At 52.5% G+C, this 21,356-nt stretch overlaps 4 protein-coding genes across 4 annotated transcripts; 3 read left to right on the top strand and 1 right to left on the bottom strand.

Annotated features, from left to right (window-relative positions):
* Positions 1–996: 996 nt before the first annotated feature.
* Positions 997–1,917, top strand: LOC311209711 (mas-related G-protein coupled receptor member H-like; the record flags this gene model as incomplete). Its single annotated transcript, XM_084287223.1, has 1 exon — positions 997–1,917. Exon 1 carries the CDS (start codon positions 1,000–1,002, stop codon positions 1,915–1,917), a length of 918 nt encoding a protein of 305 aa, XP_084143349.1. The 5' UTR covers positions 997–999.
* A 1,870-nt stretch (positions 1,918–3,787) lies between these two features.
* LOC311210152 (mas-related G-protein coupled receptor member H-like) lies at positions 3,788–5,464 on the bottom strand (the record flags this gene model as incomplete). Its single annotated transcript, XM_084287942.1, has 2 exons — positions 5,038–5,464; positions 3,788–4,777 (listed from the first exon to the last, which is right to left on the bottom strand). Exon 2 carries the CDS (start codon positions 4,739–4,741, stop codon positions 3,788–3,790), a length of 954 nt encoding a protein of 317 aa, XP_084144068.1. The 5' UTR covers positions 4,742–4,777; positions 5,038–5,464.
* A 3,174-nt stretch (positions 5,465–8,638) lies between these two features.
* LOC311210329 (mas-related G-protein coupled receptor member A2B-like) lies at positions 8,639–10,554 on the top strand. Its single transcript, XM_084288224.1, has 2 exons — positions 8,639–8,877; positions 9,462–10,554. The coding sequence occupies exon 2, from the start codon at positions 9,499–9,501 to the stop codon at positions 10,486–10,488; it is 990 nt and encodes a 329-aa protein (XP_084144350.1). The 5' UTR covers positions 8,639–8,877; positions 9,462–9,498; the 3' UTR covers positions 10,489–10,554.
* Positions 10,555–19,376: 8,822 nt separating this feature from the next.
* On the top strand, positions 19,377–20,357 carry LOC311210151 (proto-oncogene Mas-like; the record flags this gene model as incomplete). Its single annotated transcript, XM_084287941.1, has 1 exon — positions 19,377–20,357. One exon carries the CDS (start codon positions 19,377–19,379, stop codon positions 20,355–20,357), a length of 981 nt encoding a protein of 326 aa, XP_084144067.1.
* Positions 20,358–21,356: the final 999 nt, after the last annotated feature.

Here is a 21,356-nt window from a genome sequence, read left to right as displayed (position 1 = left end):
GCTCCTCCTGGCCCAGCAGGTGACTTGTGGAGCCCTGTCCCTCCCTGGGCCCGGCTGCCGGTGTCACCCGTGGCCCTCGCCCTTCCCGTCTTCCCTCCTGCAGCTCCCCCCCCGCGTCCCCTGCAGCCTGGCCCCAGCTTGAGCCCATGGCCCCGACACTGAACCCCCCTCCCGGGGACATGACACGACAAGCGTGGACCAGATCCTGTGGCCAGGCCTCGCCGGGAGGCTGAGGGGAAATGCAAACAGTAATGAACCATCTCAGAAGGATGCCAACATTAGGGAAGAGTAGGGGGGGAGGAGAATGGAGCACAATAAAACAATTAGGAAGGTGGTAATTACCAGTCTAATGAGATATAAGGTTGGATCCTAAAAGCACCAAGATTCTTTCACAGCAAGATGTAGCTGCTGCAATATTTCTCCTCTGGGATATCCTCTTGGGCAAAACATTTCCTTTCCTCCAAGACCAACAGAAATTTGATGAGGGAAGAGGCTGGGAGATGCAGCCACTATCGCCGAGAGAGGCAGAGCTCTCACCACCTGACCAGTGCTCCTGCAGCAACGCCCAAGGAGCAGTGCTGTTTGGAGGGGCACGGAGGAGGCTCAGGTCTGCTCAGGTCCTCTGAGGACACAGAGACACGAAATCTCCCTGCCTGACAGGACGCTGGCAAAGACGGCTCCAGCTGGACAGGGCGCAGACCGCTGCCTGGAAAGGTAGGGATGGGGGCGAGCCTGGACCAGGGCGCTGCTGGCACCTCCCCTGAGGCCCCTGCAGCCCCCTCGCCCCCCTTAACCCCCTCCTGCAGCCCCTTGCCCTCTGCTCCACACTCTGCCCACCACTGGCAGGGCAGCCGCCTCCTCAGCCCTCTGTCCCCAGCATGTCCCCAGCCCGGCCATCCCCTGAGCCCTGCTCCCCGCCTCATCCCACTCACCCTCACCCCCTGCTCCCTGCTCTGACCGCAGCCAGGACCGCACCCCACCACCGCCTGGCCTCCTGCCATGGAGCCCAACCACACGGCCCCGTCTCCTCCGCCACCCATGCCGACGGCCGAGGGAGAAGATGTGTGTGAGATAGACGTCCCCGATGTGGCCGTGGACGGCGCCACGCTGCTCATCTGCCTCTGTGGGCTGGTGGGCAACGGGGCCGTCCTCTGGCTCCTCGGCTGCCGCATCCGCAGGAACCCCATCACCGTCTATGTGCTCAATCTGGCCGTCGCTGACTTCACCTTCCTCCTCCTCATGCTCACCTCCGCGCTCCTCTACATCCTGGAGAGCCTCTCCTGCAACACCTTCCCTTTCTTCGTGTACCTCAAGTCGTTCCTCCTGTTCCTGCTGCTCACCCACAACATGGGCATGTACCTGCTGACAGCCATCAGCATCGAGAGGTGCGTGTCTGTCCTGTGCCCACTCTGGTACCGCTGCCACCGCCCCCAGCACCTGTCGGCCGTGGTGTGTGCCCTGCTCTGGGCCCTCTCCATCGCTGTAATTGCTGTAGTAGCTGTCCTGTGCCTGTCACACCAGCAAGACCAATGCCGTCTGTCCCTCATCTCCATGTATGCCCTCAACTTCCTTATTTTTGCCCCACCCATGGTCATTTCCAATGTGATCCTGTTCATTAAGGTCCAGTGCGGCTCCCAGCGGCGCCAGCCCAGGAGGCTCTATATCGTTATCTTCCTCACTGTCCTCTTCTTCCTCCTCTTCATGGTCCCCCTCAGCATCTGGAATTTCCTGCAGCAACTCAGTTACAGTCCGGGGCACTCCCAGGTTGTTTTCCTGCTTGTAAGCATCAACAGCAGCATCAACCCCTTCATCTACTTCCTGGTGGGGAGCTGCTGGAGGCGCTGCTCCTTGGTGTCCCTCCAGGTGGCCTTCCGGAGGGTCTTCGAGGAGACAGGGGTCACTGTGATCTCCAGCTGAGAGGCCACTGTGGTTTCACTGTCTGCGCTGTGTCCCCCAGCTTGATGCTCAGCTGTCCACACCTCTTCATGGCCACCCCACGGCTCACCTTCCCATGGCTGCATGTCAGGATGTGTTTGTGTCCTGTCGTTACCCCATCCCTATCCCTGTCCCATCCCCAACCTGTCCTCATCCTATTCCCATCCTTTTCCTGCCCACATCACCATCCCAGCTCAGTTCCCATCCTTCTCCCTCCCTGTGCCATCCCATGCCATTCCCTGTCCCAGTCTGGATCTCCCATCCTGTCTCCATCCCCTTCCCTATCCTTTGCCATCCCATCCCAGTCCCTGTCTGGTCTTTGTCCCCATCTCTATCCCATCCTAATCCCATCCCTGTACCCACCCTGTCACGTCCTGTCCCATTCTCTCCCCTCCCCATCCCCTTCCCTGTCCCCATACTAAACCCTGCCCTGTTCCCATCCGTGTTCCATCCCGATCCTCATCTCTGTTGCTGTTTTTTTCCATCCCCATCCCCATCCCCATCCCCATCCCCATCCCCATCCCCATCCCCATCCCCATCCCCATCCCCATCCCCATCCCCATCCCCATCCCCATCCCCATCCCCTCCCAATACCATCCCCATCCCATCCTCTTCTATCCTGTCCCACGCCCCTTCCATCCCATCCCCATCCCCGTATCCGTCGGGACCCTTTTCTCGCCCCGTCCCATGCCCATTCCCTCCATCCCCATCCCCTCCTGTCCCCTCCAGTCCCGTCCCCGCATCTCCCGGCCACCTCGACGCGGAGCGCGGGGCTTTGCTGCCCTCCAGCGTGGAAAGAGGAAACCGGAGGGCTCCGCGGAACCCCCCGGAGAAGCGGCGCTTCGACGCTCGGTGCGGGGGCTCCTCCGGCCCGGGACGGGCTCCGTTGCGGGACGCCCCCGCACAGCGCCCGGCGCCCCCAGCCCCCGCGTCCCCCCGGACCCCGGCTCTGCCCCCAATAAAGCCGCTGCTCTGCCGCTGCCTCTCGTTCCTCCTCTTCGTGGCCTGGGGCTGGGGGCACCTCTGGGGGGCTGGGGCTGGGGGCTCTGCGCGCAGCAGGACGCGAGGAGTGGGGAAGGCGCACGGGGAGCTCCAGCCCTGGGGCTCAGCGCCTGATCCCAGCAGGCGGTGGCAGGGATGGGGTTCGGGGACCAGGATGGGACTGGGGAGTGGGGCTTCCCTCCGGGGCCTGCATGCCACATGTGAGGACATCGGCAAGTGCCCTGCGGGATGGGAGACCTCCCAGCCTGGGCGTGGGCATGGACCCCAGGCTGCTCAGGGGTGCTGTGTATCGACACCAAGCCGCAGTGACGCAGGAGCTGGTCCTGTGGGAGCACAGGGCATCAGCAGAGCCTTGTTGGGTGCCCCACTGTTGGCATTTCTGGAGCCAGAAGGGGGGCAGAGCAGGGGGGAGGCTGCACAGGGCATGTGGGAGAGGAGCTTAGGACACTGGGCAGGTTTTTCCCCACTCGCACATGAGTCAGCCTTTCCCAAAGGCAATACTCATCCCAAAAAGCAGAAATGTGGCAGTCTGACAGCATGAGACGGGAACTCTGCCCTCTGGGGCACATTCCTTTGGGGAACAGTACTGCTGGGGAAGGTTGTGGGGATGAGGAAAGCTGTGCAACTGCAGGGAATCCTGCCAGGAATCCTGCCCCCCGCTGACCTCCAAATTACATAATTATGTTTTCTCTTCTTCCCCCCCTTCCCCACCCGCGCCCTGTTATTGTCTGCAGGGAGCAGTGAGAGGGTGACATCTGGGGAAACAGGGCAGACATTTATTGATCTGGGTCCCCAGTGAAACCCACAACCATCATCTGGGGGGGGCCTTAAGCAGAGTAATAGAAAGGCCTCAACAGACTGGGCTCAGCGTGTCCATCGTGTTATTGTCACTGCACACCGTGTCATCGGCCAGCTCCTCGAAGACCCTCCGGAAGGCCACCTGGAGGGACACCAAGGAGCAGCGCCTCCGGCAGCTCCCCACCAGGAAGTAGATGAAGGGGTTGATGCTGCTGTTGATGCAGGCAAGCAGGAAAACAACCTGGGAGTGCCCCAGACTGTAACTGAGTTGCTGCAGGAAATTCCAGATGCTGAGGGGAAGAGTGAAGAGGAGGAAGAAGAGGACGGTGAGGAAGATAACGATGTAGAGCCTCCTGGGCTGGTGCTGCTGGGAGCCGCACTGGACCTTAATGAAGAGAAGTATGCTAGAAAAGACCATGGATGGTGCAAAGACAGTGAAGTTGAGGGCATACATGGAGATGAGAGCCAGACGGCATTGGTCTTGCTGGTGTGACAGGCACAGGACAGCTACTACAGCAATTACAGCGATGGAGAGGGCCCAGAGCAGGGCACACACCACGGCCGACAGGTGCTGGGGGCGGTGGCCGCAGGGGCTGCTGGAGCAGACGACGGACACGCACCTCTCGATGCTGATGGCTGTCAGCAGGTACATGCCCATGTTGTGGGTGAGCAGCAGGGGCAGGAGGAACGACTTGAGGTACACGAAGAAAGGGAAGGTGTTGCAGGAGAGGCTCTCCAGGATGTAGAGGAGTGCGGAGGTGAGCATGAGGAGGAGGAAGGTGAAGTCAGCGACGGCCAGGTTGAGCACGTAGACGGTGATGGGGTTCCTGCGGATGCGGCAGCCGAGGAGCCAGAGGACAGCCCCGTTGCTCACCAGCCCGCAGAGGCAGATGAGCAGCGTGGCGCCGTCCATGGCCACATCGGGGACATCTATCTTGCACACATCTTCTCCCTCGGCCGTCGGCATGGGTGGCGGAGGAGACGGGGCCGTGTGGTTGGGCTCCATGGCAGGAGGCCAGGCGGTGGTGGGGTGCGGTCCTGGCTGCGGTCAGAGCAGGGAGCAGGGGGTGAGGGTGAGTGGGATGAGGCGGGGAGCAGGGCTCCCATTGTGAATGTGAGAGGGAGGCGTGAGGGCAGGGGCAGGAGGCACCAGAAGCTGCAAAAGGGCAGCACAGGGCAAGGGAAAGGCAGTGGGGAGAGCACAGCTTGTCCGCAGGAGAGCAGGGAGGGAGGGAGGTGCTGGCTGCGGGTGCTGGAGGAAAGAAAAGTGGGGTAGGGCTGAGGAAAAACATTGCACTTAACTGTTAGCTTTGGTGAATCAGCAGGCTAGGGCTGTTTTTCCAGAAGGGCTTGTGCAGATCCACGTTGGTGTCCTGGCATCTCAGGCTCCCCTCAAATCCAGGTCCTGAAGAGGATTTCCCTCAGGCCAATTGTGCAATGAGGAACGTTTCCTGGTCACCAGGGTGTCCCCGGACTCATCACTTGGCTCCTCTCTGTGCCTCTATGCTGCATGCACGGGCTGCCCCAGCCACAGTGGGGTCGCAGTGGCATCGAGAAAGGTTTTGTAACCACTGCTACGTCAGAGCTCTGCTTCCTTGTTTTTATTTATCTTGATTTTTTTTTTTTTTTCCCACAAAGGAAGTGGCTTTTGCCAGAAACTATGCAAGAATTTTGTGAATGGCTCCTCATGCTTTTCTGATTAAATACGCCCAGCTCTCACAGCTGCTTTCCCTCTCTGCCTGATGCATTTCTGTCACTCCTTGTTCCACTCCCCCACAGCTCCGGGCTTTCCAGCCGCACAGGGTGGGCATTGCCCCGCGGCGGAAAAGCGTGATGCTGGTGACGCTGGCAGGGCCACTGCAGTGCTTCTCAGAAGCAACTCCCCTTGTGGGAAGTATGTGGGAATTATCGCCAAGATATCTCCCGGGCACGAGGGAATATGCGTTCAAAGCTGAGCCAAAACCTAGTTTTACTTGTCGAATTTGGGCATTAACAGTTTATAAATTGTCTTTGAATAAAAGAACAAGGAATGGTAGTTTTCACTGGCACTTACAGCCCAGATGGGTTACTGCTAATACCCCCTAATGATACAAATACAGATACCAGGAAGGGTGCTGTCAGTGCTGTGCTTCCCTTCCAGCATGCTGTTGGAGAGAAGTGCAGCCCCCCCAGCCCTTCACCAGGGGCACGGTGGTGGCATGGGAAGTCCACATCTTCCTCCTTGCTCTTGGGAGCACTTGTGGTTGTTTCCCACAGTGCCACCCCTCTGGTAGTGCACAGACCAGGGGCTGTGGCTCCTGACCTCAGTGTGGTTGTGGTTCAACCCTCCCATGGCTCCTTTGGGGCACAGGCCCTCCACACCCGCTCTGGGCAGGTCCCTCAGCTGTAGAAGACCTTTTCCAAGGGAACCCACCCTTCTGTGCCCTACCGCTCCCGTAGATCAGTGTCCCTGTGATCGGCCACTCCCGGCTGCTGTCCTGGCTGCCAGGCTGAACATCTGGTTCCTCGCTGACTTTAGGCTAAAATAGGTTGTTTGCTCTCAAAGACATCAGATTCATCCCGCCATATAATTCCAGTCCCAATGCTCCTGCAACAGAAGAGCTACTCCTAAGGTCTCCTGTTAAAGTCACTCCCTTCAGCAGAAGTTGTTTTGCACAAGCACACACCATCGTCCCCATCCTCTCAGCTCTGCCCCTCACTAGCATCTCGCTGAGGGTGGAAGCTGTGGATACAGATGGTGGTGGCTCCACAGGAGCCTTCACCAAGCTCAGCACTGGCTGCCCAGCAGTGGCCTGGCCGCGTCCGCAGCACCTGTGTTCCACCCAGTGCCTTTGGTGGGACTGGGTCCCGTTGGAAGAGCCAGCAAGGGAAAAACATTGTTGGTGCAGCGCTCCTGAGTGCAGGGTGGCAAGGGCTGGAACAGGCAAGGATGCACATGCAGATGTAGTGCTGAGTACCTGCAGCACCATGTGGATTCAAGAATGAAACCTCCTGGCCCCAGTCCATACCCTGTCTGCTTCCCTGGGTGGAGAAGTCCCTGCTCTGGGGCCTTGGTGCCTGATTGTAAAGCACTGAGCATCCAGTGCCTTGATCCTCACAAGCCCCCGTACTGGAGGAGGTGATGGAGAGGGACAGAAAAGAAGCTTTCATCTCCCTCTGTCCTGGTATCCTCCTGCACCACTGTTTGGCAGAAAAGGTCCATTTCCTTCTAGCTGATGGAGCTGACAGCATCATTCAGCAAACAAATCTTGACACCATCAGGGGGTTTAACTAGGGAGGCAGGAAGGGACAGGGTAAAGAGGCAAGTGCCTGCAATCAGCACTGGGCCAGGCTGGACAGAGGATGGACGGACAGACAGACAGACAGGGGTGGATGACCATTGGTAAGTGCAGTTCTGTGTGTGGGGTAAAGAACCCCATGGAGCAAACTGCGTGGGCAGTCCTAAATAAAGGGACAGGAACAGAGAATGTGAAAGCTCTGGCAGGTGATAGCTCAAAGAGGGTGAGCTCTGCCTACTGGACAGTTTTATGAGCTTGTGAGAAACAAAGTTGTGTTTTTTCAGTAGAGAACTAATTTTCTGTATTCAAAGGTAGTTGTGTAGTCATAACAAGGAGCAATGCTAAGTAGGTAAGTGGATAGTAGAAGGCCTCACTGTTCCAAAATACGGTAGAAGGTTGAGAAAAACAGGATGAGCAGTGTGAAAACAGTAAAACAAAGATCACAAGTCCTCAAAACATAAGAAAGGAGAAATTAAAGGGTAGAAAAAAAAAAAAGAAAAATTGTATATATATAGTGTAGAGTAGCATCAAGTAGCTTGCGCAACTGTAGTACTCAGCCAGTGAGAAAACAGGAGAAGTGATCAGGCGTTGGGTAATAGGGAATAAAAGGTTATGATTTGTTCACTAAAATGCACTCCTGATTGACAGGCCGCCTGCCATTGCAATCATGAATAAAATAGCTTCACAGAAGATCCTGTCTGAAGAAAAATGAGATGTTTCTCACAAGCTCTCCTGACATACAGCAGTGATTGCTACCCCAGCCATAATATTTACAGAACATAGCTTCTGCTGAAGATGTATGAGCCTAACGTCGACACAAACAAGTAACTGATGTTTGTAAATCTTGTGTTGGAAATAAAAATTTAGGCAACCAATCCCAGGATGTTGCCTGCAAAAGCAGAAGCCAGGAAACCCTGGGTAACTCTGCTCTTTCTCAGAGCACATGGGCAGTGAGCATAATCTTGCACAGCACTACACCGGCATACCTTGGAGCTTTCTTATCATTACTTGTTTGCACTTGAAGGGACTGATGTTGCGGGGGGGGAGGGGGTATCTGGGGACACAAAGGCAGTGTCAGCAGGGGAGAGAGGAGGAGGTCTCAGCCCTGGAGCCCCCACATGCTCCAGGTCCAAGCAGGAGCACCCCTTCCTCTCGGGTGCAACAGGAGCTCTTTGAACTGCAGCCACTCTGGGTAGGACTCATCTCACTGAAGTTCAGCTCTCCAGAAATTATTGTCTTAGGAAGTCTCAGTTAGTTTTGCTGCTCATAGCAGCATGCTCCTGGAAGCTGTGTATTTGAAGGTCATGTGTCACTGTGAAGTTGTGGTATATAAGTGGCAATCCTAGTTTTGAATCGGACAGAAATCTTAGAGCAATGCCATGCTTGTAGCACAGGGTCCTAGAGATCACTGCCTGAACTACAGGAAAAAAAGTCTGTCCAGTTCAAAGATACAAAAATTTTGGGATTGGGTTTGCTTTAAAGTGAAATTAAAGAGGAACCTAACAGAAAGATGTTTTGTTTTTCCCATAGGGCTAGCTTCTGAGACTTGTTAGTCATTTCCTGTATGAACGCAAGCATAGACTATAACCAGAACCCTGATATCATCAGATGCTATGAAGCAGTTTCATGTTTGCAAGAGCTCCTGAGAACGCAACAAAGCAGTTTGTAAAAGGGCCCGAGAAATGTGCCGTGCTGGGCGCCGCACAAGCTCAGCAGGACAGGCATGGTTCAGTTTATAAGCGGTAATTCCAGAAAATCTCATGAGAAGATCCTGTCACAGGACAGCAGCTGGCAAGCAAGAGGAAATGTGAGTCTGCAGCACGTCCGCTCCAGTGAAGGTCTCCAGGCTGCGACAGAAAAGAAGGTCAGGCTTTTCCAGGTGTTTTATTCCCATCCTAATCAGTGCACCCACTGGCCTCCTCCTCTCCCCTGGCCCGCTTCTCTCTGCTCCCCCCATCTCCTTCTCCCCCCACCCCCTTGCTTTTGAACCTGCTGGTCGTTTGCATCAAATCTGATCGGAGAACAGCAGCTCATTAAGATGTACAAATATTTGGGGAAAGATGGTAGGGGAATACTGAAATGGGCGTCTCACTGAAGGAACGTAGCTGCTTAGTAATACCAGTTGTAATATGAGTCCATGTCAGATCCACCCACAAAACTGCTTGCTCTTTGACATCTCCAAGGACAATCCCTTCATCCTCCTATTTCCCTCCTCCAGATCTAACCTGTCCAAAGCCAGGAAAGAGGCATCTCTCTAGCTTTTTCTCCATTCCTGTACATGCTTTAGTGCCAGGCATGTTATACCCATCTCCCCCATACCTCCTGTTCCTCATTTTTCTTTGTGCTTCTCCATGTGGAAGATGAGGTATGGCTGCAAGGACCTTAAAATCCTGGTGTGGGGGCACACCGGAGCTTCTGACATGCCTCTGTTTCTTATCATCCCTCCAGCTGTGCAAGGGGAAGGTGAAGAGGCAGATATTTCACAATGAGCGCGCCGTTCCCTACCACAGGAAGAGACAGCCCTGCTTGCTGGAGCTGGCCCAGTGGGATGGCGCATGATGGGGCTTGGCACCGTGCGCTGATGAGGCAGGCTGCCTCACATGAGGACGACTACAACTGGACCGACTGTGAGGCCGACAGTTTGAGCGAAGTCCCTGCCACGCTGCTCATCTGCCTCTGCGGGCTGGTGGGCAACGGGGCCGTCCTCTGGCTCCTCAGCTCCCACATCCGCAGGAACCCCATCACTGTCTACGTCTTCAGCTTGGCCATTGCTGACTTCACCTTCCTCCTCTCCATTGCCATCGCCCTTGTGATATTTTATGGACCATTGAGCTTTTGTCACAGGCTGGGCTCACGGGATGTGATGGCTATGTTGAACATCATCATCATCTTCGTTTTCACCACCAGCATCTACCTCCTGGCAGCCTTCGGTGCCAGCACGTCCCTGTCTGCCCTCTGCCAGGCCTGCTGGCCCCGCTACCGCTCCTGGCACTTGCCAGCACTTGTGTGTGCCCTGCTCTGGGCCCTCTCCTTCTTGCTTACCGTGACCCTCTACTTCTCCCCAGTGGTACTTGTCATCTTCGTCCTGAGCTACCTGTTGTCGGTGCTTATCCTGATTCTTTCCAGTCTAACGCTTTTTGCCAAGGTCTTGTGCTGTTCATGGCAACATCCCCTGAGGAAGCTCTGCGTTGTGGTTCTGCTTGTTGTCATCTCCTTCCTCTTCTTCAATGCTGGCTTTCCTTACTGGCTCTTGCTAAGATTGTTTGATTTTTCAGTTCTCTTCTTTGACACGCCTCTCCTATTTGCCTGTGTGAGCAGCAGTATCAATCCTATTATTTATTTCCTGGCAGGGAGCTGTACAAAGAAGTTCCCAGTCTCTGCTAGGCTTGCTTGTCAAAGGGCTTTTGAAGACGTCATGGAGCCTGAAAACAGAAGTGAAACTCCCAGAGAAAGCTCAGTGGAAATAAATGTTTAACCTTCTCCAGCCCCTCCCTGGGAGAAGATCCTCTAGGGTTGGTGGTGTCCTGTGAGACAGGGTGAGGCAAGAACGATGGCTTTGGTGCTGCACAGAACTAGCTGCAAGACAACACAATGTGCTGGGCAGCACAGGAACCTGTGCCTGGGGTTGGCACTGGGTAGGTGGTGAAGCACCCATCGAAACATTTTGCTTTGAAATCTTTGCTTTGAATCTGTCCTATCTAACAGGTCTGAGCCGTTCCTTCTTCAAAAGTAAGCTTGCTCTAGCCAGTGTGCTATTAAAGCAAAGCCAAAGCCATGGAGGCTCTTAGCTCCTGATGGTGCTTTGTTTTGGTGTGTCTGCTGAAGAGCTGAGCACTGCTGGATGCAAGAGCCTGGCAAAGCAGGGCAGAATAATGCCTCAGCAAAGCTTTTTGTCCCATTCGGCTTTGTGAAGAGGGAAGTAGGCATGTGTGTGTGATCAGCTCCAGAAGGCTTTCCCCAAAATGCAATGCTTCTTCTGGCAGCAAGGCGGACGAGTTTTGTCCACGCATCATGTTGGCCATCTGCACACAATGGTTTGGACTGGAACTGGCTCTTGCAGTCCTTCCCACTCTCCTCTGGGCTGTCATATGGTTAGCCTGAGCACATGCCATTTTGCAACCACAACCTGATGATTGTATCCAGCTCTGGTGTGTTTGCTCCTTCTCCAGAAAAACAAGAGGAGTAGCGTTAGGATCAAAAACAAACGGAAAAGGACAGCTCTGCTTGAAGACTGTAAAGTCTGGATTTTCAAGGTGACAGAGGATACTGGGCGATGGAAGGAAAACAATTAACTTTTTTATGGAAACAACCCTGCTGAAGCTGTGAGAACTGAATCCTGGTAATAGGCATCCACCAGGTGAAAGGAGCAGTGCCAGTGCTTCCTTGGCTCCTCTTCCCTTGGGAGCGTTCCTGCCCTCCACATCTGTCAGCCCGTCCTATGAGGAGCTGGGGTCTGGAATGAAAACTGGTCACTTGGTGCTCCCGGTGTGCTCAGCTGTTCCTAGGAAGAGCTTCCAGCTCTAACATGGTGGTGGAGCTGAACTGCAGGCTTCTTGCAGGCAGCTTCTCTGCTACCTGCAGCATTCTGGGCAGATGCTGTCGGCTGCCCAGGGCCCTCGCAACGTGAGTGGGGAGGTCTTGTCACTGCTAACAGCTGCCGCATCCCAGCTGTTCCAGTGCTGTTCCAGCTGCAGTAGGATGAGGCACAGCATGCTTGGGAGGCACCTGTGCTCCCCATGGACAAGCCAGGGGCTTAGAAATGAAAGGGAATGAGCAGTGTTGTAGGAAAGACAAGCCAGGCCTGTTCTGCTCAGCAGTAACAACCCATGCAGCAATGCCTGTGCATGCAGGGTGCATCATACCAGATCCTCCATCTTCTCCAGGCAAAAGCTTCAGAGCTAAGAAAAGCTTTCTTTTTTAAAATCAGGTGCACCTACACTCTCAGCTGTGCTGAGGTAGGGAGAGATTTGTGTGAGCTGGGGGCTGAGCCAGCTCTGAGGCCCTATGTGCAGCCACCGAGTAAACATGCACACCTTCAGAGGTTCATTCACCGCACCTGCATGAAGACAAAGGCTAGAACATCTGCTTGCATCACTGTCTCTTTGGTGAAACTGTGGGACAACACTAGAGAAACAAACTTGAAAGAGGTGCCCCCTTCTCAGTGTGAACAGCTCCACCTGCTTCAGGGTGCGAACCAAGGGTTCAGGGCTGGAGTTGTCTTGGCACATGAAAGCCAAGGATGTGAGGATGGCCACATCCCCTCCTGTCAGATCACTTGCAGCCATTGTGTGTTTTAAATTCCTTCCCTGAAGTTGAAACCCTGCATAAGTTTGAAAGTAATTAATTGCAAAATGGTTCCTGGAAGCTTCCAAACACGTTCTCCACCTACCAAGACTATATCACCCCTTTCAGGCAGAGATAGATGCCGGTCTCTGTAGCAGAGACTGACAGAGGGAAAGAATAATGGGGGCAGAGATACCTCTAAGATATTCCTAGAGAGAGAGCATTAGGCTGAAGACAGTGTGTGAGACTGAGGTGGGGAGAGCAGGCAAAAAATAAAGGGGAAGTGCCAGGAAAATTTGGGAATAAAGACTGGGTATGCTGGGCCAGCTCTGCCAGCAGCCCTGGAGCTGGGGAATTGCTGCTGGTGCTGTGCAGGATCCATCCCAGTGCAGGATGTGTCCCTGTGCTGGATGTGTCCCAGTGTTGGATGAGACCCTGCAGCCAGCCAAGGTCCCAGAGCTCCCGTTCCTGCTCAGGGAAACCCCCCTGGGTCACCTGGTCCGAGAGGGAGATTTTGGTGGGGCTGCATTGCCAGCAAGCCTCTCCTCACCGGTGTGTCCTGTGTGTGCCTGAGAGTAGGTGAGAAGGAGGAATGAGCAAGAGTAAGAAAGAAAAAGAGGGCAGCATCCAACAGTGCTCTTCCTAGTGTGTGACAGGGCAATACCCTGTCCAGCCTGGGGCATGAAGATTGTTAAAGTGACCTCTCTGTGGAATCTTTTCATGTTTTATTGAAACCATTGCCAAGTTAGTCTTGTATTTTCTTTGACCATACTTCAGGAAGAAAACATCACAGGAAGTATGAAATGTACAAAAAGAATTATTATTATTATTATTATCATCATCATCATCATCATCATCATTGTTATCATTATCATTATCATTATTTTAATGTTATGAAAAAAAACCACAGTGTTAAAGATGTTATAAAAACAGATAACCAACATTCTGGAAGAAGTTTCTTTCAAGTCAAACAATGATTTAGTTTGTTTCTTATGAAATATAATAGTACCCCTAATAGTACCCCTAGAATAGTACCCCTAGAAGGGCCCCTCAATCGATGTTCATGTTGTTACTGCTATAATGCTTGTCAGAAGGGATCTCAGCTTTAGTTTGGAGGAGAACATTGTACTGGGTCTGGCTGGGATGGAGTTAATTTTCCCTGCAAAAGCCCATGCAGTATTATGCTCTGCAGCTGTAGCTAGAACAGCACTGGTATCACACCAGTGTTTTGTCTACTGCTGAGCAATACTGGCACCTCATCAAGGTATCCTCCAAACCCCTCCAAGAGCCAGCAGGCTGGGGGTGGGCAAGAGGTGGGGAAGGGACATCACTAGAGCAGATGACCTAGACTGGCCAAAGAGATATTCCATGCCATATGGTGTCAGGCTCAGCAATTAAAGGTGGGAAATGGGAAAGAGGAGTGGGTGCTCTCGTTATGAAAATCTGTCCTTCTAAACAACTGCCATGCATATTGTGGCCCTGCTTCCCAGTATGTGGCTGAACATTGCTCATTAATGGGAAGTTGAGAATATATATTTTTCCTCTATATATGCTTCTGTGTGGCCTTTGCTTTTTTCCTTTTCCTTTTCCTTTTCCTTTTCCTTTTCCTTTTCCTTTTCCTTTTCCTTTTCCTTTTCCTTTTCCTTTTCCTTTTCCTTTTCCTTTTCCTTTTCCTTTTCCTTTTCCTTTTCCTTTTCCTTTTCCTTTTCCTTTTCCTTTTCCTTTTCCTTTTCCTTTTCTTTTTCCTTTCCTCTCTTCCTTGTTCCCATTTCAAGGTCACTAGGTGTGTTCAGCCTAGAAAAGAGGAGGCTGAGGGAAGACCTCATCACAGTCTACAGCTTCCTCACAAGGGGGAGTGGAGGGACAGGCACTGATCTGTTCTCTCTGGTGACCAGCGATAGGACCAGAGGGAATGGAGTCAAACTGCGACAGGGGAGGTTCAGGATGGATATCGGGAAAAGGTTCTTCACCAAGAGGGTGGTCACACACTGGAACAGCTGCCGGCAGTTGCCCACCAGGAAATAAACAATGGGATTGGTGCTGCTGTTCAGCAATGCCAGCAAAAAAGATACCTGTTGAGGAAATAGTTCCTTTGCGGGTGGAAGACCATGGAAGATCGTAGACCCAGGCTGCTGAGGTCAAAGAAGTGGCACAGAAATCCAACTATAATTTCAAGTTCTATATAGGAAAAAATTATATGATTAAAGAGAGAACAAATTGTTAAGCTCAAAAATGCCGACATGAGCAGAAAAAGGAGGAGGAGCAGAGAGAAGTCAGCAACAGCCAGATTTAGGATGTAGACAGTGAAGGGGTTCCTCATGTGGGAAAACAGGAACCAAATGACTATCCCATTCGTCACAAGTCCACACAAAGAAATCCCCGTACAGAAACCTAAAAAGACCAGAGATTCATAAGATAGCCTTAAGCACATGTCCGTGTCATTTCCAGAAGAGTTCAGATATCCAGAAGCTGTGTAGATCAGAGAGAAGTCTGTTGTGCTGGTCTCTGCCATGGTGAAGTTCCTGCTCCCAGCACCTCCTGAGAGACAAGGAAGGAGAGAGAAAAGAGGAGCATCGGTGCTCCCGGCACTCACCATCTCTGCCTGTGATCCCAGGCTGTGCCCAGGACAGGCTCCCACAGCTCCAGCCCCATCCCTGGCCAGCAGGCATCTCCCACCCACCCATCCCTGGCCTCCCACCTCCCAGAGCTCCTGGGAACAACACTGGCACATGGGGTCTCTGCGGGGCCAGGCTCACCAGGAGAAAAGGGCTGGTGACAGATGCCAGGGCCACCCTGCTCTGCTTCAGCCTCCTCCCTTGTGCCGCAGAGCTGACCTGTGCCCTGAGAATGGGTCCCGTGGTCAGGAGACTCCTCTCACAATCTCATCTCATTGGTGACAGCTTCCCCTCACATGTCCCACAGTGATCTTGTCAGTGGGAGCTGGCCATGTCACCTCCTTCCGTCCCCCTCTGCTGTTTTTTATCAGGAGGTTTTGTTCTGTTATGGTCTCAGTTAGAAATACTCCAGGAAATATCATATAAAATGCCTTGTACTCAAGATGAAACCTTAAAGAAGGAGAGGATAGCACAGACAATCTTATGTCCATTCAGGTGCTGGGAACCCCAAATCTTGCATCATCAAATTGGCCTCTTATCAGGGCAGCCCTTGTCCATGGAAGTGTTACCTCATCATGGTAACTTAAAGTATTACAGGATTTTCTTAAAAAAGAGAAAAACACATAGTTTCTACTGTTAAACAAAATGGATGTTCACTTGAGAACCGTTTTGGCACTCTTGCCTTGATAAAGGCAAGGACACATAGGCGGTGGAAGACTTCCATAGCTCTCACCTGTTAGCTAACCTTACCGTCTGCATCACCAAGGGGACGGTGGGGAAGAGATTTGGCAGGGCAGGAGGAAGGTAGAAAGTTGAGAATGAATGAAATGACCCGGGAAGGGACCATTAGCAGCGTGGCTGAAACAGCAGAATCATAGACTCATAGGCTCACAGAATGTCTCAGGTTGGAAGGGACCTTAAAGATCATCTAACTACAACCCCCTGCCATAGGCAGTGATGCCACCCACTAGATCAAGTTGGCCAAAGGCCCCATCCAGCCTGGCCTTGAACACTTCCCGGGATGGGGAATCCACAACCTCTCTTGGCAACCCGTTCCAGTGCCTCACTACTCCTACAGTGAAGAATTTCCTCCTCTTGTCTAGCCTAAATCTATCCTCTTTTGGTTTAAGACCATTCCCCCTTGTCCTACCATTATTTACCTGAGTAAACAGTCCTTCTCCATCTTTTTTACAAGACCCCTTTAAGTACTGGAAGGCCACAAGGAGGTATCCCCAGAGCCTTCTCTTCTCCATGCTGAACATCTCCAGGCTGAACATTCTCCAGGCTGAATATACTGAGCTCTCTCAGCTTTTCTTTATAGGAGAGGTGCTCCAAGCCCTCTAATCATCTTTGTAGCCCTCCTCTGGACTCACTCTAACATGTCCACATGTTTCTTGTGCTGGGGGCCACAAACCTACCTTTTTACAGCTGATCTACCTTTTTACAGTTGCCCTTTCCTGGGTCTTGACCATTACTGTTGTCATTGTTGGCACACCCTCATTTTTTTGAGCCCCAGAGCATCACATCTGCTGTGCAGGGGCACTTCAGGGGCAAGAGGGGGATTCCTCACTATGTTTCAAGCAGAGATGAGAGTCCAGCCACCCTTGTATTGTGAGTCCATCAATTCTGTTGGTTTCAGGTTGGAAGCCATTTTACCATCCTTTTCCAAGGATTTAAGGCAAGTCAGATGCCCAGCCTGTGCCAGCACATGATACCACGTGTCGATCTCTCGCTTGGATTCCTGGATGCATTGCAGACTCTTGCAACCTGGCAACTTGCTCAGAGAGTGCGTCTATCCGGTCACACTTGCACCCATGACATCCAACTCTGCCTTCAGGCCCTAGGAGGACCTCCAGATATTGGAGCTCCCTGCAACGGATGGTCTGGGTGGCTCTTTCAGTCCTTGGGAGGTCAGTCTGGGTAGGGGCATCTACTGGGGGGGTCATAGCCCCTCTGTCTGGGTTTCAGTGTCAGCCCTGGGGGTGTGGTGGGTGGACATCATTTTTACCTCACTGGAAAGCTGCTTCATGGTGCTCCCAGAATAGAGGGTAGCGAGATCAGTCCACCTCCTGCTCTCCCTGCTCAGCAGAGATGGGGCTTCTATTTTTGCCCGAGCCTTGTCAGCTGCCCTCATGAGGGCTGCCAGGTCCCGGTGGCTCCCTCAGCTGCCTCAAGTGGCCTCGATGCACGAAACCCCAGCACACTGAGATCCCCCCCTCCACTGCAGAACGCATCTGCCCCGGAGCTGATTGCATTGGCAATACCCCTTGGAAGTCTCTTGCAGCCTGTGGCCTTAACCCTCCTTCTTCCCCACATCATTCCTCAGGTGTAGAATCACTCCCAGTTGTGCCAATCTGTTTCCCGGCCCCCCGGGCCCTATCACACACCCATGCCTTGCACCTGGGATGCCAACAGAGTACTCTCAACAGCCACCCATAAGGCAAAGCTCTGGCCTTGCCTTAACTTGCCATGAGAAATCACCGGTGCTCAGATACACAACAACACAAGGGCTTTGCCCTCTGTCTCTGATCACATCCCCGTCATGTCTTCTCTAAGATTACATTTTGTGGGGTACATAGTGTTGCATATGTACTTTTATCTACAAGTGGTTCCTGTCTCACGATCTGATTTCACATAATAAGGGCTGCCGTCCTCACTGCTTATATTCTCTTTCATGCATTTTCCATCTTCTGAATACCTCTTCTTAGGAGTTATTGCCTATGTTTTTTCTATGATTTTTTTATTTTTATTTTTTGCCTATGTTCATTCACAGAATGATGTCCTCCAAGGATATCTTTTGATTTCACATAGTGAATGTACAGTGATGAACCCAGCCCAGAGTCTCTCTGAGGGGAGCCAGTCTTGGGCTGCAGGAGATGGGGACCACATGTAGACCTAAAACAAGGGTAGAGCTAATTCCACCCATGAGAAGATGGTGGTGAAAAGGCTTCCAACAGATGTAACACCCTCACAATGCAGGCAAACCCTGGGTGCTCAGGCCTGACCCTAGCTGGGTCCCATGGTCCATGGGCAGGAGGTTAATGGGTGGGGTCAGGACAGAAAAGGGGCTGCTGTTGCCTTCAGGGCCCTGGAAGAGGGAATCAGAGAGTCTCAAAGTGTACAGGTTAGTGTGCTGTGGTGTTCAGTCATGCTTCATGAATTGAAGTTCCAGCCTCTTCATTTTCCATTCCCACAGCTGGGCCAATCAGATCATCAGATCATCATTGTCCTTCAGTGACAGCACTTTTTTTTTGTGTGTGTGTGTGTGTGTTTGTTTTTTGTTTTCTTCACCACCACTATGAAAAACATTTCCCAGTACCAATTTCTTCTATGGCTTTGTAGCATTGCATTTGTCACAAGTGTTATGTTCCATGCTTTGACACATTAAAGCAAAGCCTTTGTCTGGGGGAAAAGTTTCTGAAATAAAGTTGGGAGAAGTCTTTGAGCACCAATTTACATGTGTTTAGAAGCACTGAGCAAAGACTGCATGCTGTTGCACTTCCGCACATCAGACGTTACCCACTGTTGAGGGTCCCTGCCTGGCCTCTCTCACTTTCACCGTTCTGCCATTCTCCTGCCCAGGGGGTGACTTACATGATGACTTCTGACACAGAGCCTTCCACACACAGACAAAGGGTGCTGCTGGGAAGTAACAGTCCAACACATTAATCTGCAAATCTGTTCCCAGAGCTTCCTGGTATGAGATGATCCTTCCTTCAAACCCCTCTCACTTTGTACTTGAACAGTCCAGACAGCATGGTCATTCACTGACACCATGCTTCTCTCCCTTCCTTTACGTCCAAGCAGAAGACTTGTTTGCACTTGGCTCTGCAGGGATTTTCTTCTACAGTTGTGTGGTTAGTTGTGGTACCTGCCAGGTTTGCCACACATTATGGCAAAGGCTCTGTCAGGGTGCAAAGTGTCTCAGGAGACAGCAGAAGAAAGTCTTCCACACAGAGTGAAACCCAGCAGCCCCCAAAATGGCAACACAGAGCTGGTGGATAGGGAGAAGAAAAGGAAGGGGGTGACGTGGCCAGCTCCCACTGACAAGATCACTGTGGGACATGTGAGGGGAAGCTGTCACCGATGAGATGAGATTGTGAGAGGAGTCTCCTGACCACGGGACCCATTCTCAGGGCACAGGTCAGCTCTGCGGCACGAGGGAGGAGGCTGAAGCAGAGCAGGGTGGCCCTGGCATCTGTCACCAGCCCTTTTCTCCTGGTGAGCCTGGCCCCGCAGAGACCCCATGTGCCAGTGTTGTTCCCAGGAGCTCTGGGAGGTGGGAGGCCAGGGATGGGTGGGTGGGAGATGCCTGCTGGCCAGGGATGGGGCTGGAGCTGTGGGAGCCTGTCCTGGGCACAGCCTGGGATCACGGGCAGAGATGGTGAGTGCCGGGAGCACCGATGCTCCTCTTCTCTCTCTCCTTCCTTGTCTCTCAGGAGGTGCTGGGAGCAGGAACTTCACCATGGCAGAGACCAGCACAACAGACTTCTCTCTGAACTACACAGCTTCTGGATATCTGAACTCTTCTGGAAATGACACGGACATGTGCTTAAGGCTATCTTACGAATCTCTGGTCTTTTTAGGTTTCTGTACGGGGATTTCTTTGTGTGGACTTGTGACGAATGGGATAGTCATTTGGTTCCTGTTTTCCCACATGAGGAACCCCTTCACTGTCTACATCCTAAATCTGGCTGTTGCTGACTTCTCTCTGCTCCTCCTCCTTTTTCTGCTCATGTCAGCATTTTTGAGCTTAACAATTTGTTCTCTCTTTAATCATATAATTTTTTCCTATATAGAACTTGAAATTATAGTTGGATTTCTGTGCCACTTCTTTGACCTCAGCAGCCTGGGTCTACTTACAGCAATTAGTGTGGACCGGTGTGTCTCTGTTTTCTTCCCAATCTGGTATCGTTGCTATCGCCCCAGGCACTTGTCTGCCATTGTGAGTGGGTTGCTCTGGGCTCTTGCTGGATCTTTTGTTTCCTCAATGTATCTTAGCTTTTACTTTGATGTGCCATATGAGGAAGCATTTGGAGGTATAGCCATTGCAATCACTGTGACTTTATCATCAGTGATGTTGATTTCCAACCTGTCCATGTTCATCAAACTCCGATGTGGCTTTCAGAGACGACACCCTGGGAAACTCTATGTTGCTGTCCTGCTCAATGTCATCTTCTTCTTTGTCTTTGCTATTCCCTTCAGCATAGAGGTATTCCTCAATCTTAAACACACACAGAATCTATTTCCTCACCAGGTACCTTTATTGCTGGCATTGCTGAACAGCAGCACCAATCCCATTGTTTATTTCCTGGTGGGCAGCTGCCGGCGACGGCGGATCCAGGGCTCTTTGAAAGCTGCCTTCCGTCGAGTGTTCAAAGAGATGGAAGTGAGCGAGGAGGGGAGCCGCACGCCCAGGGACACGGCGTCGGAGGCCGCTGTGTGAGGCCCCGCTGGGGAGGAGGCCTGGAGGCACGGAGCCTGGCAGGCAGCTCGGAGCCTGCTTGCTGCAGGGAGGGACCATGGCTGGAGCTGGGCAGGGGGCACGTATGGCACGGAGCTGGCACGGCACTGCTAGGCCGGGCTCAGTCCCCACACGCGGGCTGTCTTCCCCACTGCAATGCCCCTTGTTGTGCTGGTCCTATGAATAAACTCTGGCTCCCTCTGGTCAGCAGATGAGTTTCATGGTCTTTGGGGAGACATCCTGCCCGGGGAGAGTCTGGCGTGTTAGGCCCTGGGGGAGCTCTGGCTGTCTGCTCTGCAGGCAAGGCAGGGTTCTTCAAAAAGGATTGCAAAATTGGGCAAGCCAGTGGGTCCATGTTGGTCATGGGAAGATTAGTGGGATAGAGAAGAAGACATGGGGTAACGTAGTATTTTTTGGGGAGAGAGAGGAAAGTGAGGCAGAGAGAGAAGGAAAAAGAGCATGTGTAAGGGAACGGGAACGGAAAAGGGAAAGGGAAAGGGAAAGGGAAAGGGAAAGGGAAAGGGAAAGGGAAAGGGAAAGGGAAAGGGAAAGGGAAAGGGAAAGGGAAAGGGAAAGGGAAAGGGAAAGGGAAAGGGAAAGGGAAAGGAACAGGAAAACTGTAGAGGACATGGAGCTGTCTCCATGGTGCTGATGGATGAGATCTAGTAAGACAATTTCTTAAAGATAAAATCCCATTTGCAGCTCTCTCTAACCTTCATCTGCAATCTCTAAGGTGACATGTCTGGGAAGTTTGATCAGAGGCAGTAGGTAAAGCCTTGATGCTGCTGCACATCCACACACTGTTGATTTCCCAGTGTAGAGGGTCTCCTGTCCAGCACCAGGTACACACAGAAAAACCCAGCAGCCCCCAAAATGGCAACACAAAGCTGGTGGATGGGGAGAAGAAAAGGAAAGGGGTGACGTGGCCAGCTCCCACTGACAAGATCATTGTGGGACATGTGAGGGGAAGCTGTCACCGAT

Source organism: Netta rufina (genome assembly GCF_964035555.1).
Source record: "Netta rufina genome assembly, chromosome: 5".
NCBI lineage: Eukaryota > Metazoa > Chordata > Aves > Anseriformes > Anatidae > Netta > Netta rufina.
This window is presented reverse-complemented; position numbering and strand designations above follow the sequence as displayed.

What these genes read in the sequence shown, in the direction of transcription:
- LOC311210329 (XM_084288224.1), top strand. Translation starts at nt 9,499, where the DNA reads ATGAGCGCGCCGTTCCCTACCACAGGAAGAGACAGCCCTGCTTGCTGG.